The 20,847-nt window shown below is 34.0% G+C and overlaps 1 protein-coding gene across 1 annotated transcript; it reads left to right on the top strand.

Moving 5' to 3' along the window:
• The first annotated feature begins 1,332 nt into the window (after positions 1–1,332).
• Positions 1,333–19,932, top strand: LOC129227001 (uncharacterized). The gene is made up of 7 exons (XM_054861628.1): positions 1,333–1,356; positions 6,165–6,271; positions 9,502–9,564; positions 9,652–9,693; positions 14,854–14,880; positions 18,338–18,384; positions 19,813–19,932. The coding sequence occupies exons 2-7, from the start codon at positions 6,196–6,198 to the stop codon at positions 19,930–19,932; spliced, it is 375 nt and encodes a 124-aa protein (XP_054717603.1). The 5' UTR covers positions 1,333–1,356; positions 6,165–6,195.
• The last annotated feature ends 915 nt before the right edge of the window (positions 19,933–20,847 follow it).

Raw genomic sequence — 20,847 nt, forward strand, 5'->3', positions numbered from 1 at the left:
GAACATTGTATAAAGGAAAAACAAATCCGACGACTTCAGAACCTCCTCCTTTTTTTGAAGTCTGCTAATTAATATAACCTTAATTTTAAATTGAACTGACGGCATCGTGAAATAGTAAATCTGTAACATTGGTCAAACTTCAGAAATCATACACAGTTGTAATGTATATTATAAAAGATTATAAATTAAATCGTGGGGAGGGATGTTCTGTATTCAATTCCCCCTCAATTGAACACTAAATATATTTAAAAACTGGAATATTAAATAAAGAACTTTATATTTTAGTGCCTAAATAAAGTTATTTATTAGTAAATAAAATATTAAGGTAATTGATTCAACTATTAAAGTAGCAAAATATATTTAATTTACTGCTTTGCTACGCAGTAATAAATACATTAGTAACACCTATAATAAAAAATTAACAGGCGGTTCAGCGTTGCGAAAATTAATGATCCATGTGCCGCGAGAATTAAATATCGTTCAAGAGAAAGCCAAAACCTTAGGTGTGAAAATACACCGATCACAGCAAAACCACGCGACCGTGACGTATGAAATTTCAAGTTTCTTGGATTTTTCCGAGTCCCCTTATCAGATCCAGACCAAATTACAATGGGGGACCATCTGGGAAGTATACCGTTCCAAACAATTTTTTTTTTTTTCAAATCGGTCCAGTAGTGGTTGAATAATTCGAAAATATACATAAAAAGCCGCAATACGAAATCATAACCTCCTTTTTTTGAAGTCGGTTAAAAATACTTGTAATTTGTTTTAATAAGCAAGGCTTTTAAAGGTATTTTCAATTTTCCCTCTTGATATTGCTCCTGCGACTGGAAAACTTTAGTAGTTGTGATTATTTTTCGTCTTACGCTTTTCCCATGTTATCTAAAAAATATTTTAATGTATTAAAACTTTATATGTGTTATGACTCGCGAGATTCATCTTAATATGAAGTCGGAAAGTTTTTCTTTAATTTTAAATTTAATATTAGGTCTTGTAATATATTTCTTATGTCTACTAATTGAATCATAATAAAGCAGCCTCTAAGAGTGTCGAAAAAGAATTTTTGAACATAAATACTTATTCCATTTGTATAACATCTGGTTAGTTATCGAACCGATCACACTCCAATACACATGTTCAAGTGTTATTGCATTTCAGTGCTTCATGTAAGCAATTATACGCATGTAAGTAAACATCTACGAGGACAATTATCAATCAACAAAACAATGCCAACATATGTAGCTTGAATGAATTTCATCAAATACCGCACCTGAAAAATACACTTGCTATTATAAGAATGAGGATATATATTCTGCATAAAAGCAAGGGAAAACAGCAAACTTCACTTGCTCGTCGGTAAGTACTTGTTATTTGCTTTTGGTGTATAGTAAGTATATCAAAAGTAGGGGAGACTGTTGTACCTTGGACCACGTCTAAAAGTTTTTGGTTTTCAAAAAAGAATGTGTGGTTTTTATGGTTTTTAGTTACTAAAACTGCACTTCGAGCTTTTTTGCATAAGTAAAACAATATTTCGGATTATAAAAAAATATTTTTCTATTTTTGTATATTTTTCACAAATTTTATGTAATTTGGTCCGTGGTACATGACGCTCGTGTACCTTGAGACAGACCTCTTGTACTTGCTTTACCGCAAAACTTAAGTTGTATTCAAGTTTACTGGACCCACTTTCATTCAACTTTCTTAAATGCCTAGTAATGGTTGACCTGCTCACTTTGAATACTTTTTCGACCTCTCTAAAAGTCATTTTTTGTCAGAATCATTACATCTTACTGCTTCAATAGCATTTCTCAATGCCTCAACATCTACTGGATCCCTCTTGATTCTAGTTTTACTTCGAGGCATGATGAAATCCTACCTAAAATAAAATAAAATAAAATAAAAACTCACTACATTCTATTGTACCTTGATCCAGTGGTTCAAGGCACAAGATGGAGCTTGGTTTCAAGGTACACGAGGGTGCATGTTTATACAAAAGTGGCTACCCTAACCTAAAAGCTACGTAAAAAGTAAAGACTAAATGTTGAATACACTTACCGAGAGATAGGCAATAGATATAATGGTCAATCAGTTGGGTAACACTAGTTTTTAAAAGTCTAAATTCATTTAAGTAAAACTGGACTTATTTACTTTTGTTTGCACAAATCACAAAACAATCACTGTCCGCATAAAAACTGGAGTTTCAACCTACAACTAGCTGATTAGAGTGCATTGCGCAAGGTACACCATGGTCAAGGTACAACAGTCTCCCCTATTTTATAATCTTATGTTACTGAAAATTTTATTTACAACTCAAAATTACTGCATTATGGTTAAATTTAAAGAAGTTTGGTTTTCAGTAGTGAAAAGTAGTATATAATCAAGTGCCTTTATCAAAGATCTAAATAAAATAAACTAATTAAAACCTTTTGCATTTTTTTTCATGGTATTTCATTTCATCTATTGTGAGTAGAGATTGCAATACCGGATAGAAAATTCAATAACGGCATTAGGTATTTTTAAAACGCAAAACCGAAATACCGGTATTAATACCGGTATTTGAAATTTCTCAAAAAATGCTTGAAAACATATTGTTTTGTTGCCACACTTCATAATTTTGTACGAAAATTGTATCATTTATGAAAACGTACTGTGAACAAATATAAAATTAAGGAACAAAAGTCATAATAAATAAAATAATAAATTTAAAAAACTTTTTAAAAACCACGCTTTTGTAGCAAAATAAACTAAAAAGCAAAAAATAATCTTTGGATGATAAGTATACAGGGTGAGTCATTTATTAGTTTCATTTATTAGTTCATTTATTCATTCATTGAGAAATAAATATTCTTAATGATCAAATGGAAAATATTTCTACTTTCGCTTTTCCTTATATATGAAGAAAATGTGATATTTTAACACTTGCATTTGAAAAGGATGCATTGATTAATCCGTCATAACCAACCACTTTGCCGATTAATTATAATTGGCTAAATTTAGCCGATTAATCGGCGGGGAAATTTTTTTTCAAAATAATTTTTTTTTAAGCACACTTTCAACAAGAACTGATGAATACATTTATCAACAATAAATAAATGTAATTTGCTGCAAACATTATTTTAGAACTGCAGTATGAAAGTGAACAGGGTAAAATCAAATAGTTTAGAAAGTGCGTAACACTGAATTAAATATTAAAGAATAATTCTCACAAATCACAGGACATTTAAATTGAAATGCGAGCATTATTTATCCCCTATTCCCACACATTTGTCATATCACCTGCCTCGCAGCTACTTTTTACTTCCTTTTACAAAAAAGGAAGTATTGTATTCGCGAAAAAAATTTCACTCAAAAATCGGCCTTAATTTCTATTTTGCTCAACCCCGAATGAATGTTGGGTTTTTTTTTCGACTCGACCACACGTGGATATGTGCCTAGGAACGTACAGACACCCGAAATATCCATTTTGACGATCCCCGAGTTAATTACAACGATTTTTCTCGTGACGTCTGTATGTACGTATGCATGTGCGTATGTGTGTATCTGTGTATGTATCTCGCATAACTCAAAAACGGTATGTCCTAGAAAGTTTAAATTTGGTACGTGGACTCCTAGTGGGGTCTAGTTGTGCACCTTCCCTTTTGGTTGCATTCGGATTTTCCTAAGGGGGTCTTTTGCCCCTTTTTGGGGGGAAATCATTGTTAATTTCGATGTAAACTCAAGTGGTGTTATAATTTGGCAGACACTTGGCGATATATCGCCAGTCTTTTCGACAAATTTGGCGACTTTTTTTTAAAATTTGGTTTCGATTTGGCCACTGTTGATGACATTTAGAGAGTAAACTATCGAATCACATTAAAACTGCCAATAATGGGAAAATGACATTAAATTGGAGTAAAAGGAAGTCATGTGATGCACACATCAGCTCGTTACTTTTATGTAATTAATGTTATTTCTATTTATCTTTTGAAGGACAGAAATGTAGCAGAAATAAACAAATGTTAAAATTATCTGCAACCTCCCCTCAACTCTCCCCAGCCCCTTTAACTTTTTTTTTTTGAAGGAAATCGGGATCATCTCCTAAAGTTTACGATGATACCTTAACCCCAGCTCTTGGTGACACAACTTGATTCTTTTTTCAGTTATTTTACGCCTCATAACTATACATATGATTACATCATACAACTTACTATTAATAATTTTTAATTCAGCAAAAGAAATTATTTTTTTAAAAATACTTTTTGGTGTAAAAAAAAAGTGCATGCTTTACTTTTTTATGTATTTATTTTTACAAACTGATGGTTGAAGTAATATAAATTTTTATTTATTTTTTTATTTTTATTCTGAATAAATATGCACATATATACAATGTTGCATCATGTTTCATAAGTCAATACTTTCCACCTTTAGAATAATGCTTTTAGATTACCTTATATATATTTTTTAAAGGAATAAAAAACTTGGATTAAATGGCTACTAATAATTTAAAAAATAAATTTAAATTAAAAAATGCTCCTAAATGTGCCTGCTGTCCACAGGCTGCTCTTAATATTTTAAAATTTTCATGTCTAGTTAACATTATGTGATTTCATTAACCTTAATATGAAAAGTAGCTGAAAGAAATTGCATGAAATTTTGAAATTATTTTGGGAAAATTAGGAAAGAGGAGAAAAAGAAATAAACTGTTAACTATATTTAAAATCGAAAAAAAAAGAAAGAAAGAAAGAAAAGAAAAAAAAAAGTGACGGAGGAATTGATAGTATCAAAAACAATCATTATGATCATTAATCGGCCGGAGTCGATTAATCGGTAATCAGCCAATTTGCTATCGGTGCATCCCTATTGAAACTACAAATTATTTCCAAAAATGACAAACTGCACTTCAAGACAAGTTCTATTTTGAAATACATTCTCCTTTCTTCACCTTCAGTAATTTTCAAAACAAATTTTCAATTTGTGGTTTTTGAAAATCGAAATTGATCTTAATAATTTTACTTGGTCCGATATTTCCCAGAGAACGATACTTCAGTCGTATCATGCACACTAATTAGATATACTCGTAGAGTGCTTTATTAGTTACACAACTGCATTGGGGCCAATATGGGAAAAATAAACAAAATTCACAGAGACAAACGTTTCCCGTGTGGTTTTTGTTTATTTTTATAATCTCAGTTGCATACCTTAATAGATATCACTGCGATAACCTTAACTATGGTACCTTTATAATATTTTCATCTTTGTCGCAATGTTATCAGAATAAATATTTGTAGAATTTCTTTGCCAACTAGAGCCCAAAAAGTTCACGAAGTTTTTTTGGAAATGCACCTTATTACTTTGACGCACCCTGAGATAACATTAGTTGTCTTGGATATACAGTAGAACCTCTCAATAAGGGACACTAAGGGGACCAGACATTTTGTCCCTTAAATAGAGGTGTCCCTTATTTGGAGGTGGATGAATTGATGCATGCCACGTACTTAGTAGTATAATATCACAATAAAAATTAACTATTAACACTTATGATTAAATACTGAAAATGCTAAATAAAATTCACAATCATTCAAATTTCTAAGTTTACATTATTTTATTAATAAAAATTCAATCAAAAATTATGTAATGACCAAGTTTTGTAGCATACAGAAATAATTTTGAAGTAATTCATTACATATTTTTGCTTTACGTTATTTAATTTACAACGTAATACTATGTGAATTACGATTAATGTTCAAAAATTTTAAGTTTAATATACAAAGCTAATTAGTCGCTGTGCACTCTGCATCCATCGGCTTTGAATCTACTTGAATAAGTTGTTGAGAGGACAAATCATGCATGTTAATTTCAGCAAGTTTTTTATACAATACATTACTGGTTTCCTTCACATATATGTACGTCAAACTTACCTCAAATAATTTTTAGAGGAATAGTGACACTTTAATTCCAGTAAATTCATTATTTCTTATGCGCTTATACATTATTTTTTGCATTTTTTGGGCTTTGAGACTGTCCCTTAAACAGAGGGTCCCTTAATTAAAGGTTACATAGAAGTCCCTATTCAAAGGGACTGGGACCAGAAAAAAATGTCCCTTAAATAGAGGTGTCCCTTATTTGGAGGTGTCCCTTACAGGAGGTTCTACTGTACTTATGTGTTACTTTAATGTATCTTCCAGTTTTCCTCGGTTAGCAAAAGAGGACTTCATTATGTGGAGCTTTTGGGGAGTTTTATTTCTAGTTTCTTACGCCTTCGCAGCTCCATTTAATGGAACAGAAGTACCTTGTGAGTATAAAGTGACCAATTCATACTAATTGTTTTTTAAATTGCAAAACCCATGTTTTTAAAAGTCAGTCGTATATCAAAACGTAAAAAAATTTTTATGATTTAAATTCTGGTATACGAAATGTCAGTTGTAGCATTCTCAATTTCGTAAAACTGGTACTTGCTATGGTAAAATACCGATGTTTTTGGTATTAGCTGCAAATAATAAATACACCCAAACCTTATGCGGTGGATAGGGGTTGCATAAAAAAAATTGCATAAAAAATGTTCGAAACTTCACGAGTAGCTATAAAAAGTTTTTTTCGCAACACAGTAATTTTTTTTTTTAATGCTGTGGATAGGAACCGCATAAAAAAGTCTCACGTAGAAAATATCCCAAAAACTTACAAAATAACTATGAATCGCCTATTTTTTTTTAAAAAAAAAAAGTTAACCAATGATGATTTTGCAGAGCAGTAGGACAAAATTTTCCGAATAAGAAATTTTTGGGTAGTCACAGGGACTTCCCATACAGGTACCTATATCGTCACTTGAAGATACTACTTCGCACTCGTAAAAAAAAAAAATCTTCAATTGAATCCAAATCTGATTGAAATTTTCATATACCATACAAAAAAAAAAAAAAGACCGCACGAAAACAGGTTTGGGTGTACTTTTTAATTTAAACGTTTTTACTACAGTTGAATTCCGTTACAACGCACTTCAGGGGAGCGAAAGTTATGTTCGTTGTAACGGGAATTTCGTTGTAATGGAATTCAAGCAATGTAAATGAAATCAGATCAGGACTGAAAATTTATTTCGTTGAAACGGATATTTCGTTGTATTGGTATTCGTTGTAACGAGATTTCACTATTAATTAATTTCTACTATTTTAAAACCGATTTTTTTCCATCAGTGAGATGGGACGATAATCAGTTATTTGATGGCAAAACTTGACTTCAGGAACTCGAATTAGTAGGTGACTATGAATAAACGCAATGAAAGAAAACAGAAAGACATTTTCATCACTGGGTGATGTAAACAAATCACATTTTTGTGAATTCATGTGCAACATAATTTTATTTTTCCTTCTATCTTGTTTATTAACTTTTGTATATCAGTGAGTTGGACCTCTTTTAGCTGCAATACAAGCCGCAACACGGTCCGGCATTGAGCTAATTAAACGTCTGCTGTTGTCCTGAGGCAGATGGACCCACAAATTTTGAACAGCTACTTCTTTAATCTTGCACAGAGTAGCACGGCGGCATCTGCCGTTTCAGTTGATCCCATACATGCTCTATAGAGGAGGAGTCGGGGGAGCGAGCTGGGCATGGAAGAATCTCTAAAGGACCTAAGAAATCTTGAGCAACTCTAGCTGTATGCAGCCGAGCATTATCTTGCTGGAAAATTGCTCCTGGAAGACCATTTAGGAACGGTCCTATATGCGGTTGCAGAATTTTATTAACATAACGCTGACCCGTTAGAGATCCACGTACCACAACTAGAGTGGACCGGCTATCATAGGTTATGGTTCCGCAGACTATTATACCTGCGGTGCGTGTATTGTGTCGAGCGATATAATGGGTGGAATGGTACCTTTCTCCAGAGTGCCTCCACACCCGTGCGCGGTTATCATCTGTTCCCAAAACGAACCGGGATTCATCATTGAACACCACCTTTTGCCAGTCAATGACATCCCACATCGCTCTGGCTTCGCACCATTGTAGACGGAGTTGCCTATGTCTGGTGTTAAAGAGAGTACACGAAAAGGACGCTAGGACTGCAGATTCACTTCCACTAGACGTCTAGAAATGTTTGGGGGAACAACTGCTACCCCTACGTCTGCTTGAGTGGTGGGCCGAGTTATTGTGGGATCCCCGAGCGCTTGACGGACGATCCTTCGATTCTCTCTCCTCGTCGTCATCCTAGTCGCTCCAGACCCGGTTTTTCGCACGTAAGTACCATTTCGTGTCCCCTGCCTCCAACAGTTTCTAACGGGATACTCCGAACGATCTACCTGGGCAGCAACACGGCTCGTAGACCAGCCCGCAATTTTCATGCCAATAATCAAACCTCTCTCAATCTCGCTTAACTGTAAGAAACATTTTCTAACTCGCCTACCTGGCATCCTTCACTCATTAAGGTTCTCCATCGATCGGGATGAAATCGTAACATTTATGAATCTTAAATTATGCTCTGGTTTATATAGCACCTTTTTCCCGATTGAACCGATACTGTGGGTAAATGGTCATGCGCATTGACACCAAACTTGGATCATTTGTATATCAGATGTCACTCTTCTTATATGCAAAGTTTTCGCGATTGTACCTTTCTTCTTTCTTATGACGCTACAGGGTGCGGAGAAAGTTCTCACAATTTTATTAGATATTTCAATAGGCTGTAAATAACACATAATTCAACAAATCAACAAGTTAAAGCAATACAAACTGTTTATTGAAACAATAATAACAACGTTAAACAAAAAATTATAACAGTTGTTCAAAATCGGCTCCTTGGGCTTCAATACATTTACGGAGCCGCAGTCTGAAATTGCCGACGATGCTCGCACACGCATCCACCGTTATCTCATTCCAGGCATTTTGCAGCGGTTGGACGACTACTCCGTGGACGGTCGGCAGTCCCCCCAGTCTCCTTGTAGCGTTTCACAGTGTCATAGACTGTTTTACTCTTGAATCCAGTCGTTCGAATAATATCGGCTGTTTTCATTCCCTTCTTGTGTAATTCAACGACAGTAACACGCACATTTTCACGATTCATAACTCACTAACTCAATGAACTAACAAAGAACAAATGATTAAACCTCAAATACTTTTAATGCCAATAAAAATATGTGCAAAATAAACCGCCAACATACGATTTTTACGCCAAAAAAAAAATGTTTTAAACAAAATTGTGGGAACTTCCTCCGCACCCTGTATTTTCAATGTTTTTGAGTGTATATCGTCGCTTCAGAGCAACAGTACGATATCTTCATGTTGTGTCTGGGATTAGATATCTTACTTTTGCTCTGAGGCAACAATATATCCTTTGTTTTATTTACATAGATTGTGAACACTTAACAGGACATACATTTTCTTTTTTTTTAAACAAAATCATTGCATAAAGCTATCAATACAAACCGTCTCGACGGTTTCATCCACTTAAATTGTTCTCAATTTCTCGAGTTTAAACTGACCAGTTTAACGAGAATGATCTTTATGTATATTGTTTTAATGAAATTATTATTTCAGTTGTTGAGCCGGAAGTGCTGGAGCAGTTATTAAAAAATGGAGAATTTGAAGAATTCAGTAAACGTAAGATTTACGTTTCACTTGTATTCAGATATAAATAAATAGTTTCAAAGTAGACGGATCTGTTTTTAACAAATTCTTTCTTTTCAGTTATGGGCATCGAAAATGTAAACCTGGTCATTCCAAGAGAAGGTAACTGCCATTTGAAATTTTGTGTATTGTATAGTTGATACAGTGGGACTCCAACAATCCGAATCAATTGGGTGCGGATCTCATTCAGATAATCAAAAGTTCGAATAATTGGATTTTAATTAATGAGTCTATTTTAGTTAATCGCTGTGTTTGTGTTGAAAATTAGAGGGGAAAAAATCTAATTTTGAAGACAAAGAGCTTTAAATTAATTAAATGAAAAGTCAACACTTATATATGTTAAGTGTTTTCCCAAGTTCTACACTGATAAGGGATCCGTCTTGGCTCTTGGATGCCCTGCTTGAATACAATTTTTGTTGCCTAGTTGCCTAAGTTTTGTCGTTTTTTTTTTCTTTTTTTCTTTCTTTTTTTTTTTTTTTGAGCAATCACGATTGCTTATTGTTCTCACTTGACAGTCCTTGATGTTCCGGTTCCTTTTTCAGCTTGGACCAGGCCTGTAGCACCACCGTCCACCGGCGGCGGTGCGGCTGGTCCTGAGCATCGTCCACCGGAATCCACTTTTACTGGGCGGTGGCGTCCATGTCCTACACACGCATGCTCATACACAGTCGCCTACGCGCGCACGGCCTTTACACACATACACACGCCTACGTGCACACACGTAAGCCTACACACACACGCACACAACTATATACACGTAAGCACCCAGGAGAAGGGACATGCTTGGGCAGGGGAGCCATTTCTAGAAACAATAACTCTAACCAGTAGAGTCTTGTCGCAACTCGTGATTGCGAAAAACATAATTTGAATTCAAAGTGTCGGAATTCAAATTAGAGTTTTTTTTTTTTTTTTTGATAGATTTGACGTTAAAAGAAACTAAATTTCTCAAAGCTGCACTCTGTTGGTACTACTTTTTCTTAACAAACTAGAGGGCTCTGACCCCTGCTCGCTAACGCTCACCAATCCCCTAAGATTACTTGGCAATCTTATTTGATTCGCAAAGATTTAAATCGTCGATTAGAGAGAAACAGATTAAAAACGCATTACGAGCGCCCTTCAGAACAAAAAGCACCCCTTCCCTGGGTTTCAAAATAATTTGTACCAACTTGCAGAGCCGTAAGTGCTAAGGGGCTCCAGATAATTACAAAACATCAGTTTTGTACGTTTGAAAAGTCGCTTTCATATTCGTGGTCTCTAGTAATATATTTTGCTCTTTAGCTCAGGGCGTGAATTGAGTTGAGTCTAAAATTTTCCTTCAAAATCGAAACCCTTAAAGTTTGAATAAGAAAGAAAAAACAAGAGAATCGAAAAGACGTAGCTATGGCAACGCCAAATAAAACATCAATAATTTTAATGGAGATGAGATTATTCGAATTTGATTTTTAACGGGTTGCAACTTTTTTTCCTTTGAAGATAGAAGCTTAGTTTTTCGACCACAGGTCGAGTTAGATCTGGAGTAAAAAAAGCCGCTTATTCCAGTGGCGTCAAAAAGAGAATTGCGGGACAATTCCTTCCCTTTTTACTGATAGATAAAATGAAGAAAGTAGTGTCTAAATTTTAGCTAAGCCAAAGAAAGTTCGAGCTAAAAACGCAAATAACTCCCGCCGTATTTAAGTAACAGCATTGAAACAAATTCCGTAGAATGCGGAAAATTCTACCCTTTCCCATGATATTTAATTTTAATGTGTGCAAGTAATTTTTCGCCCCTTTAATAGGCAATAATGGGCAATTTACGCGAAATTTGAGCTTAAAAAATTAACTACAAAAAAAAAAAAAAACTAATTCGAATTTTAAAAAACAAAACCGCAGTTGCCCCCTACAGGGCTCGAAGTAGTTTTGTACAAAATATCAAGGCTGTAGGTGGTATGGGGTTTCCTGGACGCAGGCCCACCACAGACTTCCTTCCAGAATTTCTTTGAAACCTTACTTTTATTTACTACTAGTGGTACCGGTAGCTTTGCCCGTAATAGAAAATTAAAAGCTCTTTTGGTTCGCCTGTATATTTACCAATAATGTATGGTGAATTTTCTCGCTAATTAGCTTATGCCCGTGTTACGGTTCCACGTTATGATAATTTCGTAATTTACTCGTCCATCTTATGAGAATTTTGTTCTTAAAATTTCAATAGAAAAAGAATCACGTCGAATTTTCGAAAAATCGCTTCGAGGTGCACACCCCCATGCTACAAACTAACTTTGTGTCAAATTTCATGAAAATCGGCCGAACGGTCTAGGCTCTATGCGCGTCACAGAGATCCTGACAGACAGACAGAGATCCGGACACAGAGAGATCCTGACTGACAGAGAGACTTTCATACTGTTTAAGGCTTTCACGGCCGGCGTCAATATGAGGAGATAACATTTCCGGGCTTATTGGCCGTGGTCTAATTGGAGTAGAAATTCCAGACGTTTCGGCTTGCTTTGCTGCAGCCATCATCAGTGGTTTGAGTTTGGTGATACTGAAATGACTTTGATCAGTCTCACCAAACTCAAACCACTGATGATGGCTGCAGCAAAGCAAGCCGAAGGGTCTGGAATTTCTACTCCAATTAGACCACGACCAATTAGCCCGGAAATGTTATCACAGAGAGACTTTCAGCTTTATTATTAGTAAAGATAAAGATAAAGATAAAAAGAAAATGGCAACACCGTACATAATTCATCGAACCATTAAATTATTTAGTACCGTTCTGATGCTACTCTAGGGCGCATATCTTAAGTCAGAGGCACTCAAACTTTTTACTGAATTAACTCTGAATTTTACCCAATCGAACTAGCGAACCTCTCTCTGATCCCAAGTCAAGTGCACTAACAACCATTACGTCCCTCTCAGCCAACTGTGCTAAAGTTTTTTTTTTCTCCTTTACTTTTCACCAAAACGCTGTTTAGTCTCATTAGTGTTATATTAACTGTTATTTTTGCTTTACGTATTGTTTACTGACCAGCAACAAAACGTACAATCTACGGTTAAAACTTCGCTGCCAAAACTTCGCCGATTCATTACCTTCGCGCGGTCAAAACTTCACGCGATCAAAACTTCACGCGATCAAAATTTCACGTGATCAAAATTTCTCTTGGACAAAACTTTGCGCGGTCAAAACTTTGCGTGTAAAAACTGCGCATGGTCAAAACTTCGAGCGGAAAAAACGCCATTCTAATCGCCATGCATTCCTCAAACTTTCGCATATAATAATAGAAAGATTTTACTAATTTTTGACTATCTTTTTGTTTTAAGCGATATTTTTAAGATACATTAAGCCTTCTTTCATGCTTTTTTCGTCTGTCTTTGACTTTTACTAAAAAAGTGGGCTAAAAAATTGTTAATTCGAATAATTTGACCAATTATAAATAATCGGCAAGTGGCTGATTAATCATTACGGCCGATTAATCGGCGCATTCATACTTACAAATAATAGACAATATCATCCTCTCCACCCCATTTTAAAAAATCAGCAGTGTAAATTAGCACTAATTAAGTTTTTAAACTTGACAAAAAATGCAAATAAAAACTTGTTATCTTCCTTTTCATTTTAACTTTCATGCATGATGCATTGAACTTCCAAAACATTTAATTTACCATTATAATATTTATTTTCAAATCGAAACTGTAAAGTTATTATTTTTATATACATGTAATTTAAAGATTTTTCACATTAAAACAAAAATAATTTGATTTCAAGAATTTTTATTTCAGATGCGAAGAGTAATACACGCACGAAGTTTTGTTTGTGCAAAGTTTTGTACGCACGAAAGTTTGACTACGCGAAGTTTTGTCCAGGTGAAGTTTTGATTGTGCGAAATTAGTCCACGCGAAGTTTTGACGACGCGAAGTATTGTCCAGGCGAAGTTTTGTCCACGCGAAGTTTTGACTGCGGAGTATTGTCCGGCGAAGTTTCGGCCGCGAAGTTTTGATCCATTACCTATCCCGACACATGCAGACGGTGAAATTGAGTGGTACCTTTAATTTCTCGCTAAATCTTTAAATGTAGCTCTTTTCTTAAATTTTTGTCAGGTTTTAAGACAAATCTTGAAAACTGGGAGACGAGAGCTACAACTTTTTGCTTGATCATTTTTTTATTAAAATATAAAATGGTTTCAGATTTTTTTCTTTTTTTTTCAAATATTAATTTCATACTTCAAAAAAAAAAAAAAAAGTTGTGTTGGTTCATACTTTGATATTAAAAAAAAACAATCTTTGCCGCACCCAAAGTGGTTTAGGTATTATACGCAGAAGAATGAAAAATCTTCTTAACATTACGAGATCGTTGTTTCTCATTTTAATTTGAAGCAACGGCTATAGCAAATTAAACAAAATTTGGTGTACAAAGTTTTTAATGATGATGCTGGTAAAAATTATGTGATAAAAAAGGGGCGAGGGGTATTAATTTTTAAAGTTGATGCACATTTTGATATGAAGACGATCCCTTAACAATAATTAAGTAATCTTATCATTATTTTTTCTAATGGGGCTTCGATAGAGGCACTGTCGTCTGCAGACATAGTACGATCCCCCGTCATAGCATCCACTCTTTCACGGGGCACTACTATCGGTGGGATGCTATTGTGACGAGAATTTTGACGCCTAGTTTTCCCATTAGATGGAGGCACCTAGACTCTACTCATTGCGAAACTGCACTACGAATTTAATTTTGCCAAGATATACATACTCCTTGTCAAACGCGTACTCGATAGATCTTTTACATGCCGCATAATCATACGACATGGACGCTGTCGATATTCTGCATCTTGGAAAATCCACCGACTGGAGCCAGGTTTGATCCTGCGCCTTTTGGCGTGAGAGGCCGGCGTTTGAACCACTACACTACTCTGTCGGCTAACCTTATTACTTAGGCTGCATAATTTGTGAAAAAATAACACCTTATGCGTGTCTCTAGTGTCAATAGTCTTCGAATACGACTAAAAGTGTTTCGTTTACTTTTTTTTCTGTGACTGTGCATCTTCCTCTGCAGCTATAAATCAACACATCATCCTAAGACAATAAGTCCTGTGTTGACGTCCTCTGCTTTATTTTGTCACAAACGTAAAAAGAAAAAAAGTCTTTTTAATACTCAAATCTGTTATGTTTAAAAAACATTATTTGCGTTTAAAAATATGGTTAAATATTTTTAACAATTCGCAGTTTGAAGCTAAACATGTAGCTTCGATTCTGTTATCTAACTTCATATTTTTTTCTCCCACTTAGGAAACGAGGACCCCATGTACCACAAAGGTATGCAAGATTCTCGATAATTACCATACAATTACAAATTTTGTTTGTTTCTTCCATTGCATTTTACATGTTGGCATTTAATATTTTCTTGTTATAAAAGTATTAATTATTATTAAACCAATTATGTCTAATTACTTCCATGCCTTTTCTATCTTAAGTTTTCATAACTTGATTTTACTAAAAAATTTTTAAATTGAGTGTAATTTAAACAATTATTTGCCAGACAAGCGCCGTTAACTTGAAAATTGTCTGATGGTTTTTACGTATTAATCCCATTAATAAACTGCTTTATCAGTAATTTTTACTTTCAAAGACTTATATTGAAAATAGTAAACATCGTTGCGCTCTTGCTCAGAAATAATAACGTTGTGATGAACAAAAAGTATGACGTATTGAATGAACCAGGGCAGGGCTGCCCATCCCCCCCCCCAAACTCAATAGCGCAAATTCCTCCCCAAAAATTTTCTCAAGCTTTTTTCCTTTCATTTTTTATTTTTCAGCTCATTTTTATTTCATTAATTTTTTTAAAATATTTATTTATTTATTTTCAATAATTATTATTCTTATTATTTCATAAGAAAAGTTATGTGCTACGACAATGAGATACAAACACAAATTAAATAAATGAAATAAAATATAAACAGAATGAAATAAATTAAAATAAATAATTTAAATAAAAATTAACTCAATAAATAAATTTTAATAAATGAATATTTTTTAAATAAATAAATAAATAAAATGTAAAAAAATCCCCCCCCCCCATTTTGATGCGAAATCAACTTGCGCCATAATCCCCCCTGTGGGCATCCCTGTATGCAGCGACTAATCAGTAATAATCCGTAATTGGCCATAATTGGCCACGTTTCAGAATATTTATACCGGTCAATTTTTCCCGATTAATTAAAAGCAAAAAAGGTTTTAATTTAATTTTCTAAGTTTGCCCAAAGCAAGGAAATATGCTGAATCAATTCAGTAACAACGCATAAATGTAATTTTTTTATTGTTTAAAACGAGGAACTGGGGTGGTTAAATGAGGCAGTGAGAAACTTTACGTCAGTTCCAAACGTCATTTCCCAGGATGATTCTGCTCCGTGCCATAGCGCAAAACTGGTACCAATTTGAAAACCTTTATCCTGCCATTAGATTTAAATTGACATGGGGTTAAGTCCTTTTTTTTCTCTAAACTCACACACAGGTTCAGAAATGGAAAAATGAGCATGGGGTCACAGCAGTTTGCCTTGGTCCGGAAACAGCATAATCCCATTGTTGTGAAAATGCGAGGGTGATGCTATTTTTTTTTACCAGCACTGTACATTCCTTCGCTTCTCACTGCCCCATATGTAGTATTTCTGTCTCGGTTCCTCTCTCCTTCCCACAAACTTTTCAGGGAATTTATAAATGTTCTGCATTTCAGTTATTGAATTCAAGTTATTCTTTTAACAGTTTGTTTTTAAAAATTCAACTTTTTCATTCAACAAAAATGTTATCAATGTTTAATGTGTTTTGGTTTTTCAAAACATGCTTTAAATTTTGTTTTTGCAAAATTTGATGATAAAGCAATCTTAATATAATTTTACAATGGGGTTGTTTCCTTCAGTGAAAAGTAGTAATTTTAGTCACTGAAATTGATAGAATAAGCAAAAAAAAAAAAAAAAAAAACATAGACCCAGAAAATATTTTTATTTTCCCAACAGTTGTTTTTTAATTTAATTTTTTTAATGTCCGATTTTTCAAACAAGGCGTGGTCTTGATGACGTCACAAATGATGCATTTTGGCTCATCTTTCTTCCGCGTTTCCACGTTACGATAATCAAGAAGCGAATTAAAATTGCGCTCTACGCTTGCTATCAACCATATCGTTGCCAATACGCGTGAGTAAAGATGCGAATTAAATATTTTGGACCGTGAATGGCAACACTGAATGGCATTTCATCATTTGTGATGTCATCGGGTTGAAACAAAAATAATGAAAGCGCACCGATTAAAGTAATTTTTAAAAAATATTAAACTTAAACAAATTATTTAAAAAATGGTCAGATCCCATGTTTTTGAGCATGTTCTTTCAGAAAAAAATACTTTTAAACTTTCGGAAACGACCCCATTGTATACTACCGTAGGCAGGAAAAGGGTAATAACTGCAAATCTTTCATTTTGCTTTTTTTTTTACATTTCTGTTATCTATTGTATACATTAACTTTAGTGTACAAGCTTTACTTGGTTTAGGCCGAAAACAAAAGCGCCTAATTTCAACACATCCCTATTGTTAGTATTGAATCCAAAACGCTTTTCTTCTAATGTCTCGAAAACTCATTTCTGCAGATAATGCCGTTTACCTGCCCACGGCAATATATACAATATAGGGGAATGCGGGGCAAAGTGGAATTCTTAAGATGGCTTAGCTTTTTCAAAATGAACAAGTTGGAAATTTGTTTTGAAAATTACAATAGGGGAACGTGGGGGAAGTGAAATGTTTAAGATCACTTACATTTTTCAATATAAACAAAAAGGAGTTTTGTTCTAAAATTAACGATTCATAAAGAAGGACTTGCTGTGAATCATTTTCTGTTTTTGGCAGAAACTTCACCTCCAAAAAAGGGTAAAAAATTCTAACTTCTTTTTTTAAAGGGGCAAAGTGAAAAAAAATGAAATTTTTTTCGAATGAAATATTTTTTATTTGATTACTAAACATATTTTTGATCAAATGAATGAGTAAAAAAAAGAATGAATGAATAAATAAAAAGAAAGGGGAAAAATAAACATATAAAGAATAAATAAATTAATTAATACTGTAAACTCCCGATTATCCGTAGAATAGGGTGGCACGGTAACCGCGGATAAGCGAAAACCGCGGATAATCCGAACAATAGGTAAAAACAATATTACTGTATACAATAGCTAAAAACTATGAATAAAACTCAAACATACATTTAAGTTATAGGTAAAAACATAGCTACATTACATCTACTAACATTGAATGTAAAAAAATATTGGCATTTAAAGCTAAAAACGACCAGTAACACAATCATAATTTTAAAAATTATTTAATGACCATTAAAAAATTAATAAAATAAATTGTGAAAAGACCCGCGGATAAACCGAGCCGCGGATAATCCGACCGCCGATAATCGGAAGTTTACTGTATACAAGAAAAAACTAGTGATGAATAAAGTAGAGTGAATTTATAAGAAAATAAGCGAATGAATGAATAAATAAGGGAATAATTAAATGAATGAATGCAGATCAAATAGATAATTGATAAACACGCTACTAATTTCATAAAGTATTGAATAAGTAAATAAAATGAGCTATTTCATATTGCCCCGTCCAGCCTAAATAATTTAAGCAGAATTTAAAGGAAATTTTACCGCTAAGAGCATTCTTACTTGCTTTATAATTAATGTAAGCACGTAACACCGTATTAATATCGCTGATTCTTTTTCTAATTTATTATTTGTAGAGCTTCCATTGGGAGACGTTTTAGTCCGCAAAAATCAGCTAGAAGAAGTAAGTTTTAGTATCAATAAAGTTTATTCTGTGAACTGCATTGTTCTTTGTTAGTTTTTGCTATTCATATTGAAATGAAAGCTCGTTACTGCACCAAAGACAACAGTTTACCTTCTCTTTACGAGGTGATCCACATCAGTTCCGCGGGACGTTGCTGGTAAGCTAATATTAAATTTAGCTACCACTGAGAAGGTAATCTCAGCTTTTATGAGAGGTCAACGACCTCCAGATTTCTCATGGCTATTCCCGACGAATCATCGTTTATAAGCATAAAACTACAGTCTCTGGTTGCCGTAACGAAATTTTTGGTGCTTTCTGGCAGATCTGCCTTGCTCGGGCTAAGGGTGGTAACTCTTACCTGGAAACCACACGATAGTGTAATAATGAATATTTTTAAAAATAAGTAGTAAGCGAACGATTATTTTAAAACATGTTTCTGAACGCATAATTTATTTGACCTTGTGAGATGGAGGCCGGCGGGGAAATAGCGTGATCAATTTCTCGTCAAAACTTTTAATTTGCCGCTTTACTTAAAAAAAACTGGCAGAGTTTAAGCCTTTTTTTCCTATAACTGGTGGACGAGGAAAAATAATTTTTGCGTCAAAAATATGCCTCGAGATGTTCTTTCGCCTGTTACCTATTTGAATTTTTTTCATTGTTGCATTATTCATGTGGTTGGTTCCCTGGTTCGCTTAAAAACAGTTTAAATTGGAATTATAGGCAACTAAAGTCTATACGGATGTTCTCTAATAAGAAGAGTCAAACTGCAGTCTCTGGGTGCTTTAACCCTTTCAGGGGCGCGTCATTAATTTTTGAGAAATCTTAAGAAAAAACACCACACAAGTGGGTTTATTTGATCATCTAGACATAGATTTTTCAGTTAAAAAATTTTTTCTCAGATTTTTTTTCGCTGGGGGTGGTGTCCCCATTTGTTCACACCCCCCTGGGGAAGGACAAAAACATGTTTTTGCATGTAAAAATGAATTTGAATCTTTTCGAACAATATGATTGACTACCTCAGGTAAAATGAAGAAAAATGATTCACTCTTTCAGCGCTAATTAAAAATTTTAAAATCTGAAAAAAATTCCAATTTTTGGGGTAAACGAAAAATTGAAAATTTGATGATTTGAACAAAAAATTGAGCCTACGAAAAAAATATTTTTTTGTTATTCTGCCATCTAATGTTGTTCATTGAACTTAAAAGAAGAGGACGCAAGCGATTTTGATTCAAAAAATTCGGAAAAATTAGAGAATTTTTTTTATAAATTAGTGGTTTCACAGCCCGACCACTGCCCCTGAAAGGGTTAAACCAGCTGTTTGTTATTTGATAGCTCTGGCTAATGTGCAATAACCTTCAACTTACTGTTATCGCTAATCTTCGTTCAATGTTGCACAAATTGTTAAAACTTTTTTTTTTTTTTTGCCAGGGCAGGGTTGTCATTAACTTCGATAAATATCCAGGTAGCAAATGGCCCAATGGTGTTGTGCCGTATCGTATAGCATCTGATGGTTATAGTAAGTATCACATAATTGTATATTTTACTTAGTTACTGTTCGACCACGGAGTGTATGGAATTTTCAAACGTCCAGATAAGACGAATCTATCTGATTGAGGGGAGAAAGTAAATATTTGATGCCGGTATTCCGCTCATTTGAATGAGACTCTGCTTCTGCAAAAGCTGGCATCGCTAAAAAATAATAGATTCGTCCATTTCCGGCTGTAAAACGGATGTTTGTCTTTCCATACAATCCGTGGTCAGACAGTATATGAACAGTATTGCTCTTTAAAGTAAGGAAAAACAACGTCAAAAAAGCACAAATTGTCGATTACAGCAGACACGTGTTTCGGCGTTACAGGAACGCCTTTTTCAATGCAAAAAGGAATGAGCTTATGGATGAAAAGACATCCGACAAAAGCCAAGAGCAGATAAGCATGCAGATTAAAAGATAAAAATAGCGGATTAGCCAAACTTTAATGAGGAAATTATAAACCGATAAGGAACCAATAGGAATGCAAGCAAAGGCCATAAGCTTTCTTTGAGGTACAGTAAACCCAGAAATTAAGAATTCATTGGACAAAGATTAACTTAAAATCAATTTCAAAACAAAAAATTTTAAGCTTAAAAGTAGAATTTTAAAAGTAAAAGTCTTGAATTCACATTTTATATTAAACCGACCACGCATGCCCACTACTCTTAAAACGCTTAATGTATACAATAAAAATCTCAAAATTGGAGCTCTACTAAAAAATCTAGCTCTCATAGAAAAGAGGAAGTGCGGCTTCTGTATTATATTCAAACACGTAATACATAACAGAAAACAATTAACCATCAATTATCATAACGAATAACGAATAAATAATTAATAATTAATTATATAATAATATACTGCTTATTTGCATCAATTATCAGTTTGCATCGAATTTCTAAAGTAACAATTCAGTTTAAAAAAAATTCTTTATT

The sequence above is a fragment of the Uloborus diversus genome, chromosome 7 (genome assembly GCF_026930045.1).
Source record: "Uloborus diversus isolate 005 chromosome 7, Udiv.v.3.1, whole genome shotgun sequence".
In the NCBI taxonomy this organism is placed as follows: domain Eukaryota; kingdom Metazoa; phylum Arthropoda; class Arachnida; order Araneae; family Uloboridae; genus Uloborus; species Uloborus diversus.

Excerpts from the sequence above, each read along its gene's own strand:
- LOC129227001 (XM_054861628.1), top strand. The coding sequence starts at position 6,196 with ATGTGGAGCTTTTGGGGAGTTTTATTTCTAGTTTCTTACGCCTTCGCA. Across the intron at positions 6,272-9,501 it reads TAATGGAACAGAAGTACCTT|TTGTTGAGCCGGAAGTGCTG; the intron begins GTGAGTATAAAG and ends TTATTATTTCAG. Across the intron at positions 18,385-19,812 it reads GCAAAAATCAGCTAGAAGAA|GGCAGGGTTGTCATTAACTT; the intron begins GTAAGTTTTAGT and ends TTTTTTTGCCAG.